The sequence below is a fragment of the Sus scrofa genome, chromosome 2, assembly GCF_000003025.6.
Source record: "Sus scrofa isolate TJ Tabasco breed Duroc chromosome 2, Sscrofa11.1, whole genome shotgun sequence".
Taxonomy (NCBI): domain Eukaryota; kingdom Metazoa; phylum Chordata; class Mammalia; order Artiodactyla; family Suidae; genus Sus; species Sus scrofa.
This window is the reverse complement of record NC_010444.4, coordinates 142,952,638-142,970,405: the sequence shown is the minus strand read 5'-3', so window position 1 is coordinate 142,970,405 and position 17,768 is coordinate 142,952,638. Positions and strand designations below refer to the sequence as shown.

Below are 17,768 nucleotides of genomic sequence, written 5' to 3'. Positions count from 1 at the left end.
TAGGTAAAAAGCTCATTTACAAATACACAGAATCAAAGTTTTAAATTATAAGAGAGGAGAAAAATGTCAGTTACAACAACTTATGTTATTGAGAGTACACTCTTGGTACCAAACAGAAAATAAAAATCCACACTTAGACGCACAGCAAGAATGATAGAAACTTTTTAAAAACCACCAGAGAAAACAAAGATTACCTAAAAAATAATGACAATTTGTTGACAGAAAATTCTCATTAGCAATAAGTTCCAGAAGACACCAGGTCCCAGGCCATAACTAGGTCTTTAAATGGCATGTTATTGGTATTCAACAGTGGTATTCTGAGTATCACAGCTCAGGCCTGAGAGACGTAGTGTTCATTTTCCGAAGCCAGCATTGGTGTCTGCTTAACACCCTGGGTCTGTGTCTTGCAACAAATTCTGACTATAGGAACTGCAGGCAACATTTTTACGTGATTCCCCCTTTGTAAATAGCTGAGGGGCTTAATTGCTTATTTTAGATTCAAAGCGTAAGCCTAGTTCAGGTTCCTTGTGGAGCCCAAAGTCTTTCTGTCCCTATTAGGCTGCTGGAACAATCCCTCAAACTTCACTGCCTTCATCTAAGTCCAAGATTAGAATTCTCACTCCAGTTTTAGCCCAACTCACCACGTTCTGTCCCATCTTCAGTCCATTTGTATATTCACCTTTGATTTGTGCCTTATAATGCCTCTGCTTTCTTCTTTTTATATTTTATATATCTCCTTAATTTATTGGAAGAGAGTAAGCATGTCAAAGCATGAACTTATCCCTCTGTGATGCATTTCTTGTGAAGAGCTAACACGTATTAAAATGGAATATATTCTTGACCTGTGTTAGTTGTTTACATTATAGGCACAATATACAAGTCAGGAGGCTTCAAACTACTTCTCAAGTTACAGAGTAAACTTTCTGCATTCATTTTATTACTTCATTTCATAAGTTACTTAAACATTTGATGTACTCTTGAGCATGCATAAAACATATCAAAAGAAATGACTAAACAAAGGGCTAAGATATTCAACAATAGTTTAAAGTTGCCGCTTATTGATATAATTTTAAAATACAACTTAAAACACTACTTTATGATAATGTGAGAAAAAGAATGTGTGTGTGTGTGTGTGTGTGTGTGTGTGTGTGTGTGTGACTGGGTCACTTTGCTGTACAGTAAAAATTGACACAACACTGTAAACCAACTGCGATGGAAAAAATAAAAATCATTTAAAAAAAGAAAAAGAGGAGTTCCCATGGTGGCTCAGTGGAAACGAATCTGACCAGCATCCATGAGGACGCAGGTTCTATCCCTGGCCTCGATCAGTGAGTTAAGGATCTGGCGTTGGTGTGAGCTGTAGTGTAGGTCACGGACATGGCTCGGATCCTGGGTTGCTGTGGCTGTGGCAAAGGCCAGTGGCTACAGCTCTGATTCGACCCCTAGCCTGGGCACCTACATATGCCCTAAAAAGAAAAAAAAATACTACTTTAGACAATCATTACTTCATCAAATACCCTCAAATAAAGCATCACCCTGACAGATGACATGGGCATTAAATTTAGGGATAAATTAGATGTTTATAACTTAAGGACATTTGAAAACAGTGTGAGTCACATACACACTGGTGGCCCTTTCCTAGTCAAACCCAGTCCTTGACAGATAAGAGAACAGTAAACAGAGAAAAATACATTTTTTTTGGCCAGAAGCAAGCAAGAAATGTTAGACACCAAACCTCTGTTTCTGATGCAGGGCTCTTTAGCCCAACCACCTACTCATGATTAATTACAATCTCCTTTTTGAAGGAACAATTATACATATACTTGGACATAAACCATAATGATTTCCCAGGATCTGTAAAGACAAATCTATGAAGATATATGAAAAATAGAGACGTGTTAGTAGTACAGGGTCAAAGCAAGTAAGTAAACTCAGGAATTATTTTTTTTCTAGATAAATTTACTCTGAAAAGTTTACCTGAGAAAATGTTTCCTTTTTGTCTTCAAGTAAAGATTGAGGTGCTGAGAGAAAATCCTTTTTCCCGCAGCTCTCCTGGCTGATGAGCGTGTCCGCATAGTTGGGCTGCGGGAAGATCACGTGGCTCCCCCGCGAGTCCGCGGTGAGCGACACCTCGTGCGAATAGGTCTGCAGGAAAGCCCGCACCCCGTCCACGCCCACGAAGTGGGACGCGGGCACGCCACCCAGTCCGCCTCCTGACGCCTGCAGCACACGCGACAGGTGCCAGCGCCTCAGCCTGAGCGCCAGCAGCACGATGACAAAGGCCAGGAAGACACAGGAGACCGCCGCCACCGCCACCACCAGGTACAGCGTGAGGCCTGAGTCATCGGGGCTGGCGGGAGATTCGAGGCTATCCAGGTCAGCCAGGACGTCGGGGATGCTATCAGCCACGGCCACGGTGAGCGTGACGGTGGCCGAGAGGGGGGGCTGGCCGTGGTCCTGGACCGCCACCACCAGGCTCTGCTTGAGGGCGTCTCTGTCCAGCAGGGCCCGCGCTGTGCGCACCTCGCCCGTGTGCAGCCCCACCGCGAAGAGCCCGGGCTCGCTGGCCTTGAGCAGGCGGTAGGACAGCCAGGCGTTCTGGCCCGAGTCTCTGTCCACCGCCACCACCTTGGTCACCAGGTAGCCGGGCTCTGCGGAGCGGGGTGCCAGCTCTACACCCGTGGAGCCATCGGTGGGGAGGGCGGGGTACAGAATCTCAGGCGTGTTGTCATTCTGGTCCAGCAGGAATATGCCCAGTGACATGTTGCTGCTGAGCGGCGGGTCTCCTCTGTCATGAGCCATCACTCTCAGATGAAGATCCCGGAACTGCTCATAGTCGAAGGAGCGCAGCGCATACAGGACTCCGGTGTCTGAGTTGATGGAGACATAGGAGGATAGAGGCGCCCCCTGGATGGTATCCTCCGCCAGGGAATAAGTGATTTGCCCGTTCTCATCGCTGTCAGCATCGGAAGCTGTCACAGAGAAAATGGAGGCACCTCTGGGGTTATTTTCTGGAATGTAGGTCGAGTAGGAGTCTTGGGGGAAGACAGGAGGGTTGTCATTGATATCTGTCACTTGCAGTGAAATGTGTGCTTCGGTAGATAGAGCTGGAGTTCCCTGATCCGTTGCTGTTACTGTGATGTTGTACCTGGAGGTAAGTTCTCTGTCCATTGTCCTTTCTGTCACCAAATGGTAATAATTATCATCTAACTTTTCTAATTTAAAGGGTAGATTTCCAGGAATGGAACATGTAGTGTGACCATTGTCTCCGGAGTCCTGGTCATGCACACTGATAAGAGCAATTATGGCCCCAGGAGGAAAGTTTTCTGGGACTGCAGTGGTGACAGAGGTGATGGTCACCTCTGGGGCATTATCATTTATGTCCAGAACTTTGACCAGCACCTTAGCTCTGGCCATGAGGCCTGCACCATCCTGAGCTTGAACTTCCATTGGATAAACTGTGTATTCTTCGAAATTCAGAGGTTCTTTATTTGATATTTCTCCTGTATAAGAATCCAAGTGAAATACTTGTGCCACTTTGTGGTCTACATTGTGAAATGAGTATGTTACTTCGCCATTGGCTCCTTCGTCTGGGTCGGTGGCTTTTACCGTGAGCAGCTGAGTACCCAGAGGCAGGTTCTCAGGGACACTGGTGAGATACTGTGCTTGAGTAAATGTTGGAGGGTTGTCATTTACATCCACCACCTGAACGCGAATTCGGAGGGTTCCTGAACGGACTGGGCTGCCTCCGTCAAAAGCACTGAGGAGGAGGTGGTGGACAGCTTCTTCTTCCCTATCTAGGGGACTCTGCAGTACCATCTCTGGCTGTTGGGACCCATCGGATCCCTGTTGCACATCCAGGGAGAAATGAGGGTTGGAGCTGAGCTGGTAGCTCTGGAGCGAATTTATACCCACATCAAGGTCTTGCCCAAAAGGCAGAGGGATCCTGGTACCTGGAGTGGTTATTTCATTCATTTTAAATTCTACTTCCTCTAATTGGAATTGGGGAGTATTGTCATTAATATCAATTATTTCCACTTCCACAGGGAAAAGCTTCATTTTATCCTCCACCAAGACATTAAAATTCACCGAACACCGTGCGCTCTGGGCGCAGAGCTCCTCCCGGTCTATGCGGCCCGCGGTGACCAGGCTGCCGCTTCGCGCGTTCAGAGCAAAGAGCTGCGTCCTACCTCTGGAGACGATGCGGACTCCGCGCTGCGCCAGCTCCTGAGGTTGTAGCCCCAGGTCTTTGGCAATGTTGCCCACGAAGAAACCTTTGTCTGTCTCTTCGGGTACCGAGTAGAGGATCTTCCCAGCCTGGGCTGCCAACAAGAGCCCCAGAGAAAGGAACAGCAGGACCAGCCTGCTGCCGCCGAGCGCCTTCACTCGAATCGCCATTGCTCTCTTGCTTTGTGATTTTCTCCCAGTCCGGCACCAAGGGGATTGTTTCTCTGCTTTTCTGAGTCTAAATTAGCTGACTTTTCAGGAGAATTCACAGCACAAAGTGGTCCAGAAGTAGGATCTCGGCAGCCCCAGGGAGACTGTTTCCAGCCTGGCGGTGATGAAGGTTCTCGGAAGCCCCCTCCCCGTGTGCGCCGCCTCTATCTCCCAGACTAGTGAACAGCGACACCCAGAGCCCTAACTGTTACTGCACTCCTAGATAACAAACTTGTCCTCTCGTTAACCTGATCTTTCCTTAGTTTATTTTCAAGAATAGCTAAGAAGTATACAATATAACTATGAAAAGGAAAAATGACTATGTTCATTTAATTAATTATATCTACATATTGCTCCGTTACAACATTACAATTCTTGGGAAGAATTCCAGTCTTCCCAAGCTATCTGCTTTCCCTATTTGCTATTCAGGAAATACAACAAAAGGAGGAAAATTCCTACCTCCGCTTCTTCTATAATACTTCTTTTTTTTCTTTTTCTTTTTCTTTTTTTTTTTTTTTTTTGCCTTTTTACGGCTGCATCCGTGGCACATGGAGGTTCCCAGGCAAGGAGTCCAATCAGAGCTGTAGCTGCCAGCCTATGCCAGAGCCACAGCAACGTGGGATCCGAGCAGCATCTGCGACCTACACCACAGCTCACGGCAACGCCAGATGCTTAACCCACTCATCGAGGCCAGGGATCGAACCTGCAACTCATGGATTCTAGTCGGGTTTGTTAACTGCTAAGCCACGATGGGAACACCCCTGTCGTATATCTTGACCATGTGATAATTTCCCAGATCATATGGAAAACTGCCTTTTGACTACAGAGTGAAAGAAAGTGAAGGGAAAAAAAACTTTTAGAGTGTAAGCAAGGCTTTAAAACTGGGACTGTCCCATTTCCTATCCATTGTGCTCTGAATATTTAGCAGAGACCTTGGAATTTGAAAGACATGTTTTACTCCATCTTTACTTTTCCTCTTTTACTTAAGTGTCTATGTACTATGTGCTTTTAAAAAGACCTTTAATATGGGCTTTTAAAAAAAACTTTAACTCACCTGAAAGTAATATGTTTTGAATAAAATAACACTAGGGTCTCGGAATTTCACTGGAAAAATATCCTATCAATAGCTGATTTAGACTTTAAGAGACACAAGAGGTAGTGATATTACTTTTCAAAACTGAAAAGAAAAAGGCCACATCTTTATTTTTAGAGAGGCTACATTAAGGTAATATGTACTGTCTTACATCCACACAATATTTTCTCCAAGAGAGGTTGTTTTTCTAAAACAGCAAGATTTTAAAATTAGATTTCCTTCCTTCTCTTACTTATTGCAAAATGAGTAAACGATTACTAACTAAAATGTCTTGGGGATTAGTGTGATTTATTTATCTTTACACAAAAGTGAGGAAAGAATGATCTCTGCATTTCAGACGTTGACATTTTTTAAGAACAGATATTGGGCCAGATACTGGCAGCCAACCCATGGGCACCATGTCTGGAAAATGATGAAAGAAAGGAAACAAGAAAAGTTCTTGGGGAGAGAATTCTGTTCCTATGTAACCAATCTATAGTTTCTCAGCTCCTCAACAACAAGCATAATGGAGCCCAAGAATAGAAACCTAAAGATGTACTGCCTCCATCAAAATTACAAGGAAAATCTCTTTAGTAGGAATCATAACTTTTCAGAATATACATTAAGTTTTGCCCAAAGGAATTTTCTGGGCTAATGAAACAAATCAAAATACACATAGAAACTAGCAAAGAGACTTGGAGAACTCTCCTCATGCCCCTCAACACAACAAAAAATTATAGCAGGATTGCTTACAGCAGGTTGATATTTATGAAACAGAAGTGTTAAGCCTCAGAGGTATACCTTTGAATCCAATGTAATATCGGTTATAGAAATAGGGCAAATCTCTCTTGTTGAAGTGACAGCAACTTAAATTCAGGCTTGGACCAGAGACCAGGCTGAAAGCAGGGTTGGAGGAGCATCGCAGGCACTGGGCAATGGCCAGAGTCACTGCTAAGAGGAAAAGCAGGAAGATCAAGGCCAAGGCCACAAGCAGGTAAAACTATAGCTCTGGCAGTAGATGCCAGGTGGTCGCAGGTGCAGCCACAACCCCTGAAATGGGAGGGAAAGACTGGTGGAGCATGACAACTGCCATCACTGAGCATGGTGACCAGCAAGCCCCAGACAGCAGTGTCTCTGTCACCCCAGTGCTGCAGTGCACATCTTGCTCTGGTGCATCGTCAGGTTCAAGAGTCAGATTAGTGGTCTGAAGTACCTGATAGAACAGTCAGGCATTGCACCCCAGTCAGTGTCCACCTTGGGCACCAGGCAGTTGGGCTGCATACTACATGGTCCCCCATCGTTGAGGGACATGACTTCCAGCTGCAGCTCCTCGTACAGCGCATCTTCTGCATGTTTTTGCAGCGGTGGTCCACCATCACGGGCAGGCTCAGGATGATAGCAAGCCCAGGTGAACCTGGTCATGGGCCGCAGAGTCAGCACAAACGCAGGCGACAGTGAACACCTCCGTGCTCTATGCTCACCCACACGTAAGACAACACCACCCAGGTCGACGGTCAGGAAAGAAGAGGAGGTGCTTAGGCTCCAAGTTCGAGTCAGAAGCGCTGAAGTGTGCAACAGAGGCTCTGGGTAAGTGGTCCCTGTCACCTGGACCATGCGGTAGGACGGCTGGAAAACTCGAGGGTTTTTGTGGATGTGGGTTACCTGCAGGCCGATGCTGGCACTAGAGGACAGCCTGCCCTTGCTGGTGACGTCGTAATTGCACGTCTGCTCCCAGTTTACAATTCCATCTGCCAGCGGTGATGTTTGGCTGTGTGTTTATTACTCTTCACGACATCTTTCACCTCTCCCTTTAAGCAACTTGCTGAGTCCGGCTATTTGGATTAGTGCAACCACAGTTCTTAGCTCTTTAACAGGACTAGACACCCTATGAAAGTCTAGTCAGGTACTGCATATTAGTTCTCAACCTCCAGTTCAAGCAGGATTGTGAAATAGGCTCTTAACGCTCTCCAGGCTTCTCTTCTATGCCGGGACGTAACTGTCACTCTTCAAACTCAGAGACAGTGCTGCTGTTGCTGGATCTGTTCTGAATGCCCTGTGAGACTGTAAAGCATGGAGACCTCCCCCCTAAGGGTGTCATCTGCATCAGCAGGGATGAGCTGAAGAATGCAGACAAGGAGCTGGAGGGCAAGTCTTCCTGCAGACGGTCTCTGCTGAACTCTTGTGGTTCAGGTTCAGAGGACTGGCATTAGCATCCAAGACTTGCACCTTGCCCTGAGCGCCCTGCCTCTCCTCACCACTAAGCGTGGCAGTGCTGCTCCAGCAGTCAGACTTCTCCAATAAACGACCAGAGTATTTACTGCCCTGGCGCTCTCTTTTACTTCTGGCAGTGGGGGGAGATCGTTAATGGAAACTAAACCGATAAATCTGTAGAGAATTACTTGCAGCATCCATATCTACTGCAGTTTAGGAATAAACTTTGCCCCTATTCAGATGTCTTCCTGAATTTTCAAAACAAAAGGGCTGCACGAATATCCGTACGTTATTTATATCCAGGATAAATACATTTATATGAAAAGCATTTCTAGGATTTCCACTGCGGTTTCAGATTCCAGGAGCCTCGGGGCTTCCTCTGGCCTATCGGCTAATCTCCTCTGTCATTCTCTTGTTTCTCCCTGCTCTCTTGGCTGGCAGTAGAGGCTTCTCAGCACCCGCCCAAGGTTCTGGTCACGAGATGCACATCTCGGGTGAGATTCTCCACTTTTAAATCCTTAGCTATCTCTTCTAGAATCGTTCACTAGGCTGAGCAAAGCCAACGGGAGGGGAAGCAAGGCTTCCTGCGCTCCGGCACCTACCGTACCGCCTACGGGTGAGGAGGCTTCCTCTCTTCTCGATGCTGCTTTGTGGATCCGAATGCACCTCGTTGCTGTCACTCCCGGGATTACCAAGGTGCGCTGGAAAGAAGAGGCAGCGGCTCCCCCTGCCCAGATATCTGGAACAGACTGTGGGAGAGATGGCATGCAGAGCCCGCTGCTGATGTGTTTTTCAAAAGTCGGCAGGGATCTCTGCGGCCGAATCGCCGCAGGGACTCCTTTGTTTCGCTCCAGCCTCGGGTCGGCCAACAGCGGCACCCAGAGGTCCAGCCCGAGATCGACCGCTGGTCATTTATTTCTCAAAGTCCTCACAGGCGACTCTGCTTTCTTTGGGGGCTTATTTACAATACCGTGATCTAGTCCAAAGGCTACAAGTCACTCCTTTTGACAAAACATTAGTAGAATGGTATCTGAACAAATTTAAATCAAATGTTTTATTAAAATTCATGTTGACGTAAAAATTCTTACAGAATTTCCCTTTTGACACTTCCTTCTGAAAAAACTATTGATGCTTCTTTTTCTTTTTTCTTTTTTTTTTTACTCAAGGAATTACCCATTGTAAAAAGAAATTTACATGAGACAAGGAAATTCACAGAGTTCCTGTTGTGGCTCAGAGGGTTAAGAACCTGACACAGTGTCCGTGAGGATGCAGGTTTGATCTCTGACCTTGATGAGTGGGTTGAGGATCTGGCGTTGCCACAAGCTATGCTGTAGGTCACAGATGCAGGTTGGACCTGGTGTGGCTGTGGTATAGACCGGCAGCTGCAGCTCCCTTGGGACCCCTAGCCCAGTAACTTCATAGGAAAGAACCAAACAAAAAAGTAAATTCTCACTGTAAATGCTATTGTATAAAAGAAATTTACACTATAAATAGGTAGAAAATAACAATAGAAATTTTAAAGTATTGGTATGTAATTGCACTATATAATTACTGATGTAAAGATACTTATGCAAACTTTTAAAATAAATATACTTTTTTTTTTTTTTTTTTTTAGCTACCCCTTGGCATACGGAGTTTCCAGGCCAGGATTCAGATCCCAGCAGCAGTTGTGATTTAAGCCACAGCTGTGGCAACATGGGATCCTTAACCCACTGTGCTGGGCCAGGGAATCAAACCTGCGGCAGAACCCCAAAATGCCACTGATCCTGTCGTGCCACAGTGGGACCTCCCAAATATAGTGTTTTTTGTTTTGTTTTGTTTTGTCTTGTCTTTTTGCTATTCTTGGGCCGCTCCCGAGGCATATGGAGGTTCCCAGGCTAGGGGTCGAATCGGAGCTGTAGCCTCTGGCCTATGCCAGCGCCACAGCAACACAGGATCCGAGCCACGTCTGCAACCTACACCACAGCTCACGGCAACGCCGGATTGTTAACCCACTGAGCAAGGGCAGGGACCAAACCCACAACCTCATGGTTCCTAGTGGGATTCGTTAACCACTGCGCCACGACGGGAACTCCCCCAAATACAGTTTTTAATTGTGGTAAAATACACATAGAATTTGCCAACTTAGCCGCCCCCTGGCCACCCTTTTTCAGCCACACTGGCTGCGTATGGAAGTTCCTGGGCCGGGGATTGAGTCCCAGCCAAAGATGTAATGCAACTGCAGCAACTCGGGATTCTTTTTCCTTTTTCTTCCTACCTTTCTTTTTTTTTTTTTTTGCCTTTTCTAGGGCTTCTTCCCAAGGCATATGGAGGTTCCCAGGCTAGAGGTCTAATCAGAGCTGTAGCCACCAGCCTTCACCAGAGCCACAGCAACGTGGGATCCGAGCCGAGTCTGTGACCTACACCACAGCTCACGGCAATGCTGGATCCTTAACCCACTGAGCAAGGCCAGGGACTGAACCCGCAACCTCATGGTTCCTAGTCGGATTCGTTAACCAGTGCGCCACGACGGGAACTCCCTTTTTTTTTTCTTTTTTTGTCTTTTTGGTTTTTAGGGCCACATTGGAGGCATATGGAGGCTCCCAGGTTAGGGGTTGAATTAGAGCTGTAGCCGCCTATGCCACAGCCACGGCAACATGGGATCCGAGTCACGTCTGCAACCTACACCACAGCTCACAGCAACACCAGATCCTTAATCCACTGAGCGAGGCTAGGGATCAAACCTGAGTCCTCATGGATGCTAGTCGGGTTTGTTAACCACTGAGCCACGACGGGAACTCCTCTTTCTTTCTTCTTCCTTTCTTTCTTTCTTCCCTTCCTTCCTTCCTTCCTTTTTTCCTCTTTGTTTTTGCTTTTTAGGGCTGCACCCAAGGAATATGGAAGTTCCCAGGCTATGGGTAAAATCAGAACTGCAGAAGTTCCCATCGTGGCGCAGTGGTTAACGAATCCGAATAGGAACCATGAGGTTGCAGGTTCGATCCCTGCCCTTGCTCAGTGGGTTAACGATCCAGCATTGCCGTGAGCTGTGGTGTAAGTTGCAGACGAGGCTTGGATCCTGCGTTGCTGTGTCTCTGGAGTAGGCTGGCAGCTACAGCTCCGATTTGACCCCTAGCCTGGGAACCTCCATATGCCGAGGGAGTGGCCCAAGAAATGGAAAAATGACAAAAAAAAAAAAAAAATCGGAACTGCAGCTGCCAGTCTTCACTGCACCATAGTCACAGGAACTCGGGATCTGAGCCTCGGGAGATACCTACACCACAGCTCACAGCAGCACCGGATCCTTAACCCACTGAGAGAGGCCAGGGATGGAATCTGAATCCTAATGGATACTGGTCGGGTTTGTTACCGATGAGCTAGGATGGGAACTCCCAGCAGAGGATTCTTAACCCACTGCACCAGGCCACGGGTCAAACTGGCACCTTCACAGAAACAACTGGATCATTAACCAACTGCACCGCAAGGGGAACTCCTAACCTAACCATTTTTAAATGTACAGTTCAGTGCTATTAAATACATTCACACTGCTGTGCAACCACCACCATCATCCATCAGAACTCTTTATCTTGTAAAACTGAAACCTATACCCATTAAATAGTAACTCCTCATTCTCCCCTCTCTCCAGGCCCTGGCACACACCATTCTACTCACTGTCTCTATGATTTTAACTACTTTAAATGCCTCATGTAAGTGGAATCATACAGTCTTTGTCTTTTTTGTGATTGACTTATTTTACACAGCCTAATATCCTCAAAGTCCATCTACGTTGCAGCACATGTCAGAATTCCCTTTGTGTTTGAAACGATATAGAGGTTCCTTAAATATTAAAAATAGAACTACCACAAGATCCAGCAATTCCACTTCTGGGTATATTTCTGAGGAAAATGAAAACCCCACTTTGAAAAGACATATGCACCGCTATGCTCACTGCAGCATTATTTATAATAGCCAAGATATGGAAACAACCTAAGCGTCCATCAATAAATGAAAGCATAAATAAGATGCAGTGTATACATATGCAGTCATAAAAAGAATGAAATCTTGTCATTTGTGAAAATGTCGCTGGACCTAGATGGTATCATGACAACTGAAATAAGTCAAACAGAAAAAGACAAATATAGTATGATTTCACTTACATGTGCAATTTTAAAAAGCAAAATAAATGGAACAAACATAACAAAAGAGAAACAGATTCACAGATATAGAGAACAAATAGGTGGTTGCCAGAAGGGAGAGGGGTGGGAAGATAAGTGAAAGACGTGAAGGATATTAAAAGGTACAAATTTCCAATTACAAAATAAATGAGTCACCAGGATGAAATGGACAGCATGGGAAATACAGTCAATGATACTGTAATAATTTGTATGGTAACAGACTTATTGTGGTAACCATTTTACAATGTACAGAAATATCAAATGACTATGTTGTGTATCTGGAAATAACACAGTGTTGTCGGCCAGTCATACTTGAACTAAAAAAAAGAATTGCTGGAATTCCTGTCGTGGCTCAGCGGTTAACGAACCTGACTAGGATCCATGAGGATGCGGGTTTGATTCCTGGCCTCGCTCAGTGGGTTAAGCGTCTGGCGTTGCCGTGAGCTGTGGTGTAGGTCACCAACATGGCTCAGATCTGGCATTGCCGTGGCTGTGGTGTAGGCTGGCAGCTGTAGCTCCAATTTGACCCCTAGCCTGGGAACCTCCATATGCCGCGGGTGTGGCCCTAAAAAATAAAAAAGAAATAACTTCCTTTCTTTTTAAGGCTAGATAATATTCTATTATATGTACATATACCATGTTTTACTTAAGCATTCATTGATGGACACTTAGGGTGCATCTAAATTTTAGCCATTGTGAATAAGGCAGCTATGAACATGAGCGTACAAATATGTCTTTGAACCTTGCTTCCAATTCTTTGGGGTATATCCACAGAAGTGGAATTGCTGGATCATGTGGTAATTCTGTTTTTAATTTTTTGAGGAACTATCAACTGTTTTCCATGGTGGCTGTACCCTTCCGGGGTACAGTCACCAACAGTACACAAGAATTTCATTATTCTATGTCCTTGCCTAACGATTAATAATGCTGAGCATCTTTTCATGTGCTTCTTGATCATTTGTATCTTTTTGGAATCACATGCATACTACTGTAATCCTCGCAGTAACCAGCTCTTTCATGGGCACCATTGCTCTGCCTCTATGGACTGAATATTTATGTCCCCTCAAAACTCACATGTTGAAACCTAATCAACGTGATGGTATTGAGAAGCAGGGCTTTGGGGTGATCAGGTCACGAGGGTGGAGTCCTTATGGCATCAGTGCCCTTGTAAAAGAGCCTGTGGAAGCTCCCTCCCCCCTTCCACCCTGTCAGGTTACAGCAAACAAAGACTGCTATCTGTCCACAAGGGGGCCTGCCCTCACCAGACATCAGGCTGCCAGTGCCTTTATCTGGAAGTTCTCAGCCTCCAGAACGAGAAATATCTTTCTGCTCCTTTTTTTTTTTTTTTTTCTTTTTTCTTTTTAGGGCCGCACCTGAGGCATACAGAGATTCCCAGGCTAGGGGTTGAATCGGAGCTACAGCGGCCAGTCTGCACCACAGCCACAGCCAAGCAGGATGTGAACCCATCTACAACCAGCTCCAACATATCACTGCAACGCCAGATCCCTGATCAACTGAGCAAGGCCAGGGATTGAATCCGCATCCTCACAGATACTAGTTGGATTCATTTCTGCTGTGCCACGATGGGAAATCCAAATTTCTGTTCTTTATAAGCCATTCAGTTTATGGTATTTTCTAACAGCAGCTCAAATAGATTAAGACACTTGCTCATGCCCTTTCCTCTCTCCTAACACCGTGTTCATGGGGTTTACCCTCCATGAACCTAAGGGGAAGCTGAACCTATTCACAGCCCTAGTAGGTTTTGATAGGTCAAAACTAAAAATGTGCTTATTCCTCTTGTCAGTATTTCAAACAATTATAATTGTTAAACAATTAACAAAACAATTACAACAACTGATAATTTAAAAATAAAGCTTAAGGCAAGGTTTCTCAACCCTGGTACTATTTTAAGCCAGATAACTATGTGTGGGGGATGGATGGTGAGTGCAGTGTAGGATATTTACCAGCATGCCTGGGCCTCTACCCGCTAGATACCAGTAGATCCCACTGCCACAGATGCAACAATCAAAACATCTCCAAAACATCATCAAATGCCCCTCTGTCCCCACTATTTTGAAAATCACACACTTAGGGTGTTCCCCTGGTGACTAGCATGGAGCCAGAGATAGGTACATGGCCTAAGCTGGTCCAATCAAATTGAAAGACAGATTTTGGCCGGGGAGAGTCACCCTCTGAACTTACCATGGACAAGAAAGGAAGGTCCTCCATTACTGCTGGCAGGTTTCTTATGACCACAGACTTGGGAAGTGTACAAGGAGAAGAGGGCAAAGCTGAAAGAATAATAAAGTATAAATAAATGCACATGGTCCAAAATTAGGAAGAGCTACACAATTTGGGCGAGGCCATGATTCTATCATGCTAAAGACAGGCATACTTCTGGAACTGTCTGATACAGTAGTCACCCGCACTTGAATTGTGGCTCATCTCAAGGTGACTGAGCGCTTGGAACCTGGCTAGGCCAAACTGAGATGTGCGATAAGCGTAAAATATACACCAGATTTGGAGATTGAGTACAAAATAACTATGTAAAATATATCATTAGTAATTTCTATGTGATTATATGTTGAAATAAAATTTTGATAATTAAGTTAAATAAAATGTTATTGAGGAGTTCTTGTTGTGGCTCAGCAGTAAAGAACATGGCTAGTGTCCATGAGGGTGTGGGTTTGATTCCTGGCCTTGCTCGGTGGGTTAAGGACCCGGCGTTGCTATGAGCTGTGGTGTAGGTTGCAGATGAGGCTTGGATCCTGCATTGCTGTGGCTGTGGTGTAGGCTGGCAGCTATAGCTCCAATTCAACCCCTAGCCTGGGAACTTCCACATGTCATGGGTGCAGCCTTAAAAAGACAAAAAAAATTATTGAAATTAATTTCACATGTTTCCTTTTGCCATTTTAAGGGGCTTACTAGATAATTTAATAATGCAGCTTTCATCTGTGGCTCACATTATATTTCTATTGGACAGAACTGCTTTAGTCTACCTGGTTTTTGAGACAATACATTCTTTTATTGTTTAAACCAGGGTAAATCAGGTTGGTCTTTTTTTCTATAGAAAGCATCCTACTGATACAGGACACTGCTATATGTTAGTTAACCTGCTTTTACTGCGTATGCACAACAGCATATAGGAGTACTTTTGGGGGGTATTTGCTATTTCCTCACTCCTATAATTTTATATCTCCAAAATATAAGCAAAAGCTTCTTCCATAACTCACAATTTTAACCTCCACAGTGTAAGAAACGTCAAAGATTATTAAAGGGCATTTTCAATCATAGAGCATTAGCCTGACTGTCTACTCCTTAATCATAGGTAGGAAGTCTTTGAGACTTGTTAACACACTGGGGAAGATACTGCTCCCCCTAAAGCTTTGGCTCACTTGTATCCCGATATTCCATGGAACAAATACAGGAGTGTAATTCCTTCATCAGCTCAGTGTTTCTATACATCAAGTGATTTGATAAAAAAAAAAGTGGATTTATCAATAGACATTAAGGTAATGGTGATAGGGCAAAGCCCTTAGCTTTAGGATCAATGTAATTATCCCTCAAAAAATAGCATTCAGGAGTTCCTGTCGTGGCTCAGCAGAAATGAATCTGACTAGTATCCATTTGGATGCAGGTTCAATCCCTGGCCTTGCTCAGTGGGTTAAGGATCCAGCATTGCCATGAGCTGTGGCAGATGTGGATTGGATTTGGCATTGCTATTGCAGATGTAGGTGTAAGCCAGTGGCTACAGCTCTGATTTGACCTCTGGTCTAGGAACTTCCATGTGCTTCCAGTGTGGCCCTAAAAAAGAGACAAAAAACAAAACAACAACAACAACAAAAACAACCAGCATTCAGAAAATGTGAACTGAAAGCAGAAAATAGGTTTCAGGACTGAAGGATGCAGATACTTTAGGGGAAACTTCAGTTGATCCTTTTAATTATCTCTGACAATCTTCCTTTTAAAGGTTTACTAACTGAAATACATCATACTTTTCATAACTCAGAACTGCAGAGAATTCACCTCAAGTTATTTTCTGTGACAAAGATATCTGAGCATCATAAAACTTAGACAATTAAAATGGACAGCAATATCTGGATTATTTTCATGTATAAGCATGGCCTCATGTTTTATAGGGTTAAAAAACATTATGCAGAGACTAGCATGTTAAACTTATATCTATGAAATAAGTTAAATATAATTCAAGGACAAGAACACTGGAAACTTTCACCTTCAAAAAGAGGGAACAGATCAGCCAAGAAATTATACATACATCAGCTAACATTCTTTATGCATTACAGAACAAAGAACTAAAGTACATCTGCATGACAGAAATCTACTCAATATTCTGTAATAAACTATATAGGAAAGAAAAAATAATTCAAAAAATTTTTAAAGTACAATTATGTGGAAGAGCATCATTTTCCTTCGATCTTAACATGAAAAAAACAAACTGGGAAATTCCCTTGCAGTGCAGCAGATTAAGGATAGAGCATTGTCCCAGCTGTGGCACAGGCTGCAAGTGCAATGTGTTGGATAGCCTTGGCCAGGGAACTTCCACACGACCCAAGTATGGCAAAGCCGTTTAAATTCCACCAGGTGATACACAGTATCACAGTCTACCACAACCAAAGGGATACGTTCACACAAGCTAGATGCAAACCTCTCCCCTCATAACAATTGGCACCATCCTTGACTGGAGAATAAATGTATATTAAATGGCTCTATCTCATTTTAAGGTGATATAGAATGTATTTTCTCTCTCAAATTGTTAGAGGATTTAGATTATATTTGTTTTTTTCTGGATGGAGCCATTGTTTCATTCAAATAGCAAATGTTTTCCATCTTCCACGTTTGGATACTCGGCACTGGAACCAAATGTACATGGTATCACATCCCTGATTAACATGGAGCTTCCAATCTTGAATGAGGGAGACAATAAATAAAGAAATAAAGTGAATTTTGTAAATGTTAATCACATTTTAAGTGAGTTCTCAAACTTAGGTGTTAATATTCTAGAGGACAGGAATTAAAATTTTAATGACTCTGATACTCTACCAAAATGATCCTATTAAAAAAATAAATGGAAATGAATAGGATGAGTGTAAACGGTTACAAAGTATATAAATACATGTTGAAGAATACCTGACCACCTGAAGAACATGTTAGGCCAAAGTATATAAATACATGTTGAAGAATACCTGACCACCTGAAGAACAGGCAAGTAGAAAACAGTTATCCAAACAGCGGAGGCAGAATTTAAAAATTCCAAACTAATTTAAAAATTACTGGCAAATGTGCGGCAGGGAGTAATAACTTCAATTCTATTCTACTTTAATCAGACCATTCATCTTTCAGAAAACTGTCCTAAATGAATATGGGCCTCCAGAAGAACATCACCTTCTCTGTCTACGTGTATAACGACGTCCAAAACATTAAGAAGAGGAATCACCCCTGTTTCCTCAGGGTATCTTCAAACAGAAACGGACCCTGAGTCATGGGCTCCTTATGGACATTTTTCACAGTCAATACACATACTTAGAATTACGCAGTGGGCGGCAAGTCCTTACTCCACTGATTTGTGTATTTAAAATCCACTGCATGTTTGGTTATGAATTCTTGTAGCGACTCCAGAGTGGATATAGCCTAGGGAGCACCTGAGTTGTTTCCAGAAACAAAGACGCATTCCGCACGGACGCCCTATCTCCGGCAACTATCTGGAAGCCTAGGAGCTATCCGGCCGCAGGGCGATTCGATAAAAGTTCTGGCTTAGCGGGGTCAGGATCGTATCCTCTAAGTATTTCCAAACCGATAGCTCTTTATGAAAGTCTCATTCTTATCGCGTAAAGCCAAATTCTCGCGAGATGAGAGTTCACGCTGGCCAACGTAATTGC

General features: G+C 44.1%; 1 protein-coding gene across 4 annotated transcripts; it reads right to left on the bottom strand.

Moving 5' to 3' along the window:
• Nucleotides 70-17,731, bottom strand: LOC100515772 (protocadherin gamma-A1). Of its 4 annotated transcripts, none has more exons than XM_021084922.1 (3): nucleotides 17,020-17,731; nucleotides 14,074-14,162; nucleotides 70-8,469 (listed from the first exon to the last, which is right to left on the bottom strand). In XM_021084922.1, exon 3 carries the CDS (start codon nucleotides 4,396-4,398, stop codon nucleotides 1,960-1,962), a length of 2,439 nt encoding a protein of 812 aa, XP_020940581.1. In that variant the 5' UTR covers nucleotides 4,399-8,469; nucleotides 14,074-14,162; nucleotides 17,020-17,731; the 3' UTR covers nucleotides 70-1,959. The 4 variants fall into 4 exon arrangements, with proteins under 4 accessions (XP_020940581.1, XP_020940580.1, XP_020940583.1 ...); XM_021084921.1 differs by having other exon boundaries at nucleotides 17,076-17,731; XM_021084924.1 differs by having other exon boundaries at nucleotides 17,413-17,731.

Excerpts from the sequence above, each read along its gene's own strand:
- LOC100515772 (XM_021084922.1), bottom strand. The coding sequence starts at position 4,398 with ATGGCGATTCGAGTGAAGGCGCTCGGCGGCAGCAGGCTGGTCCTGCTG.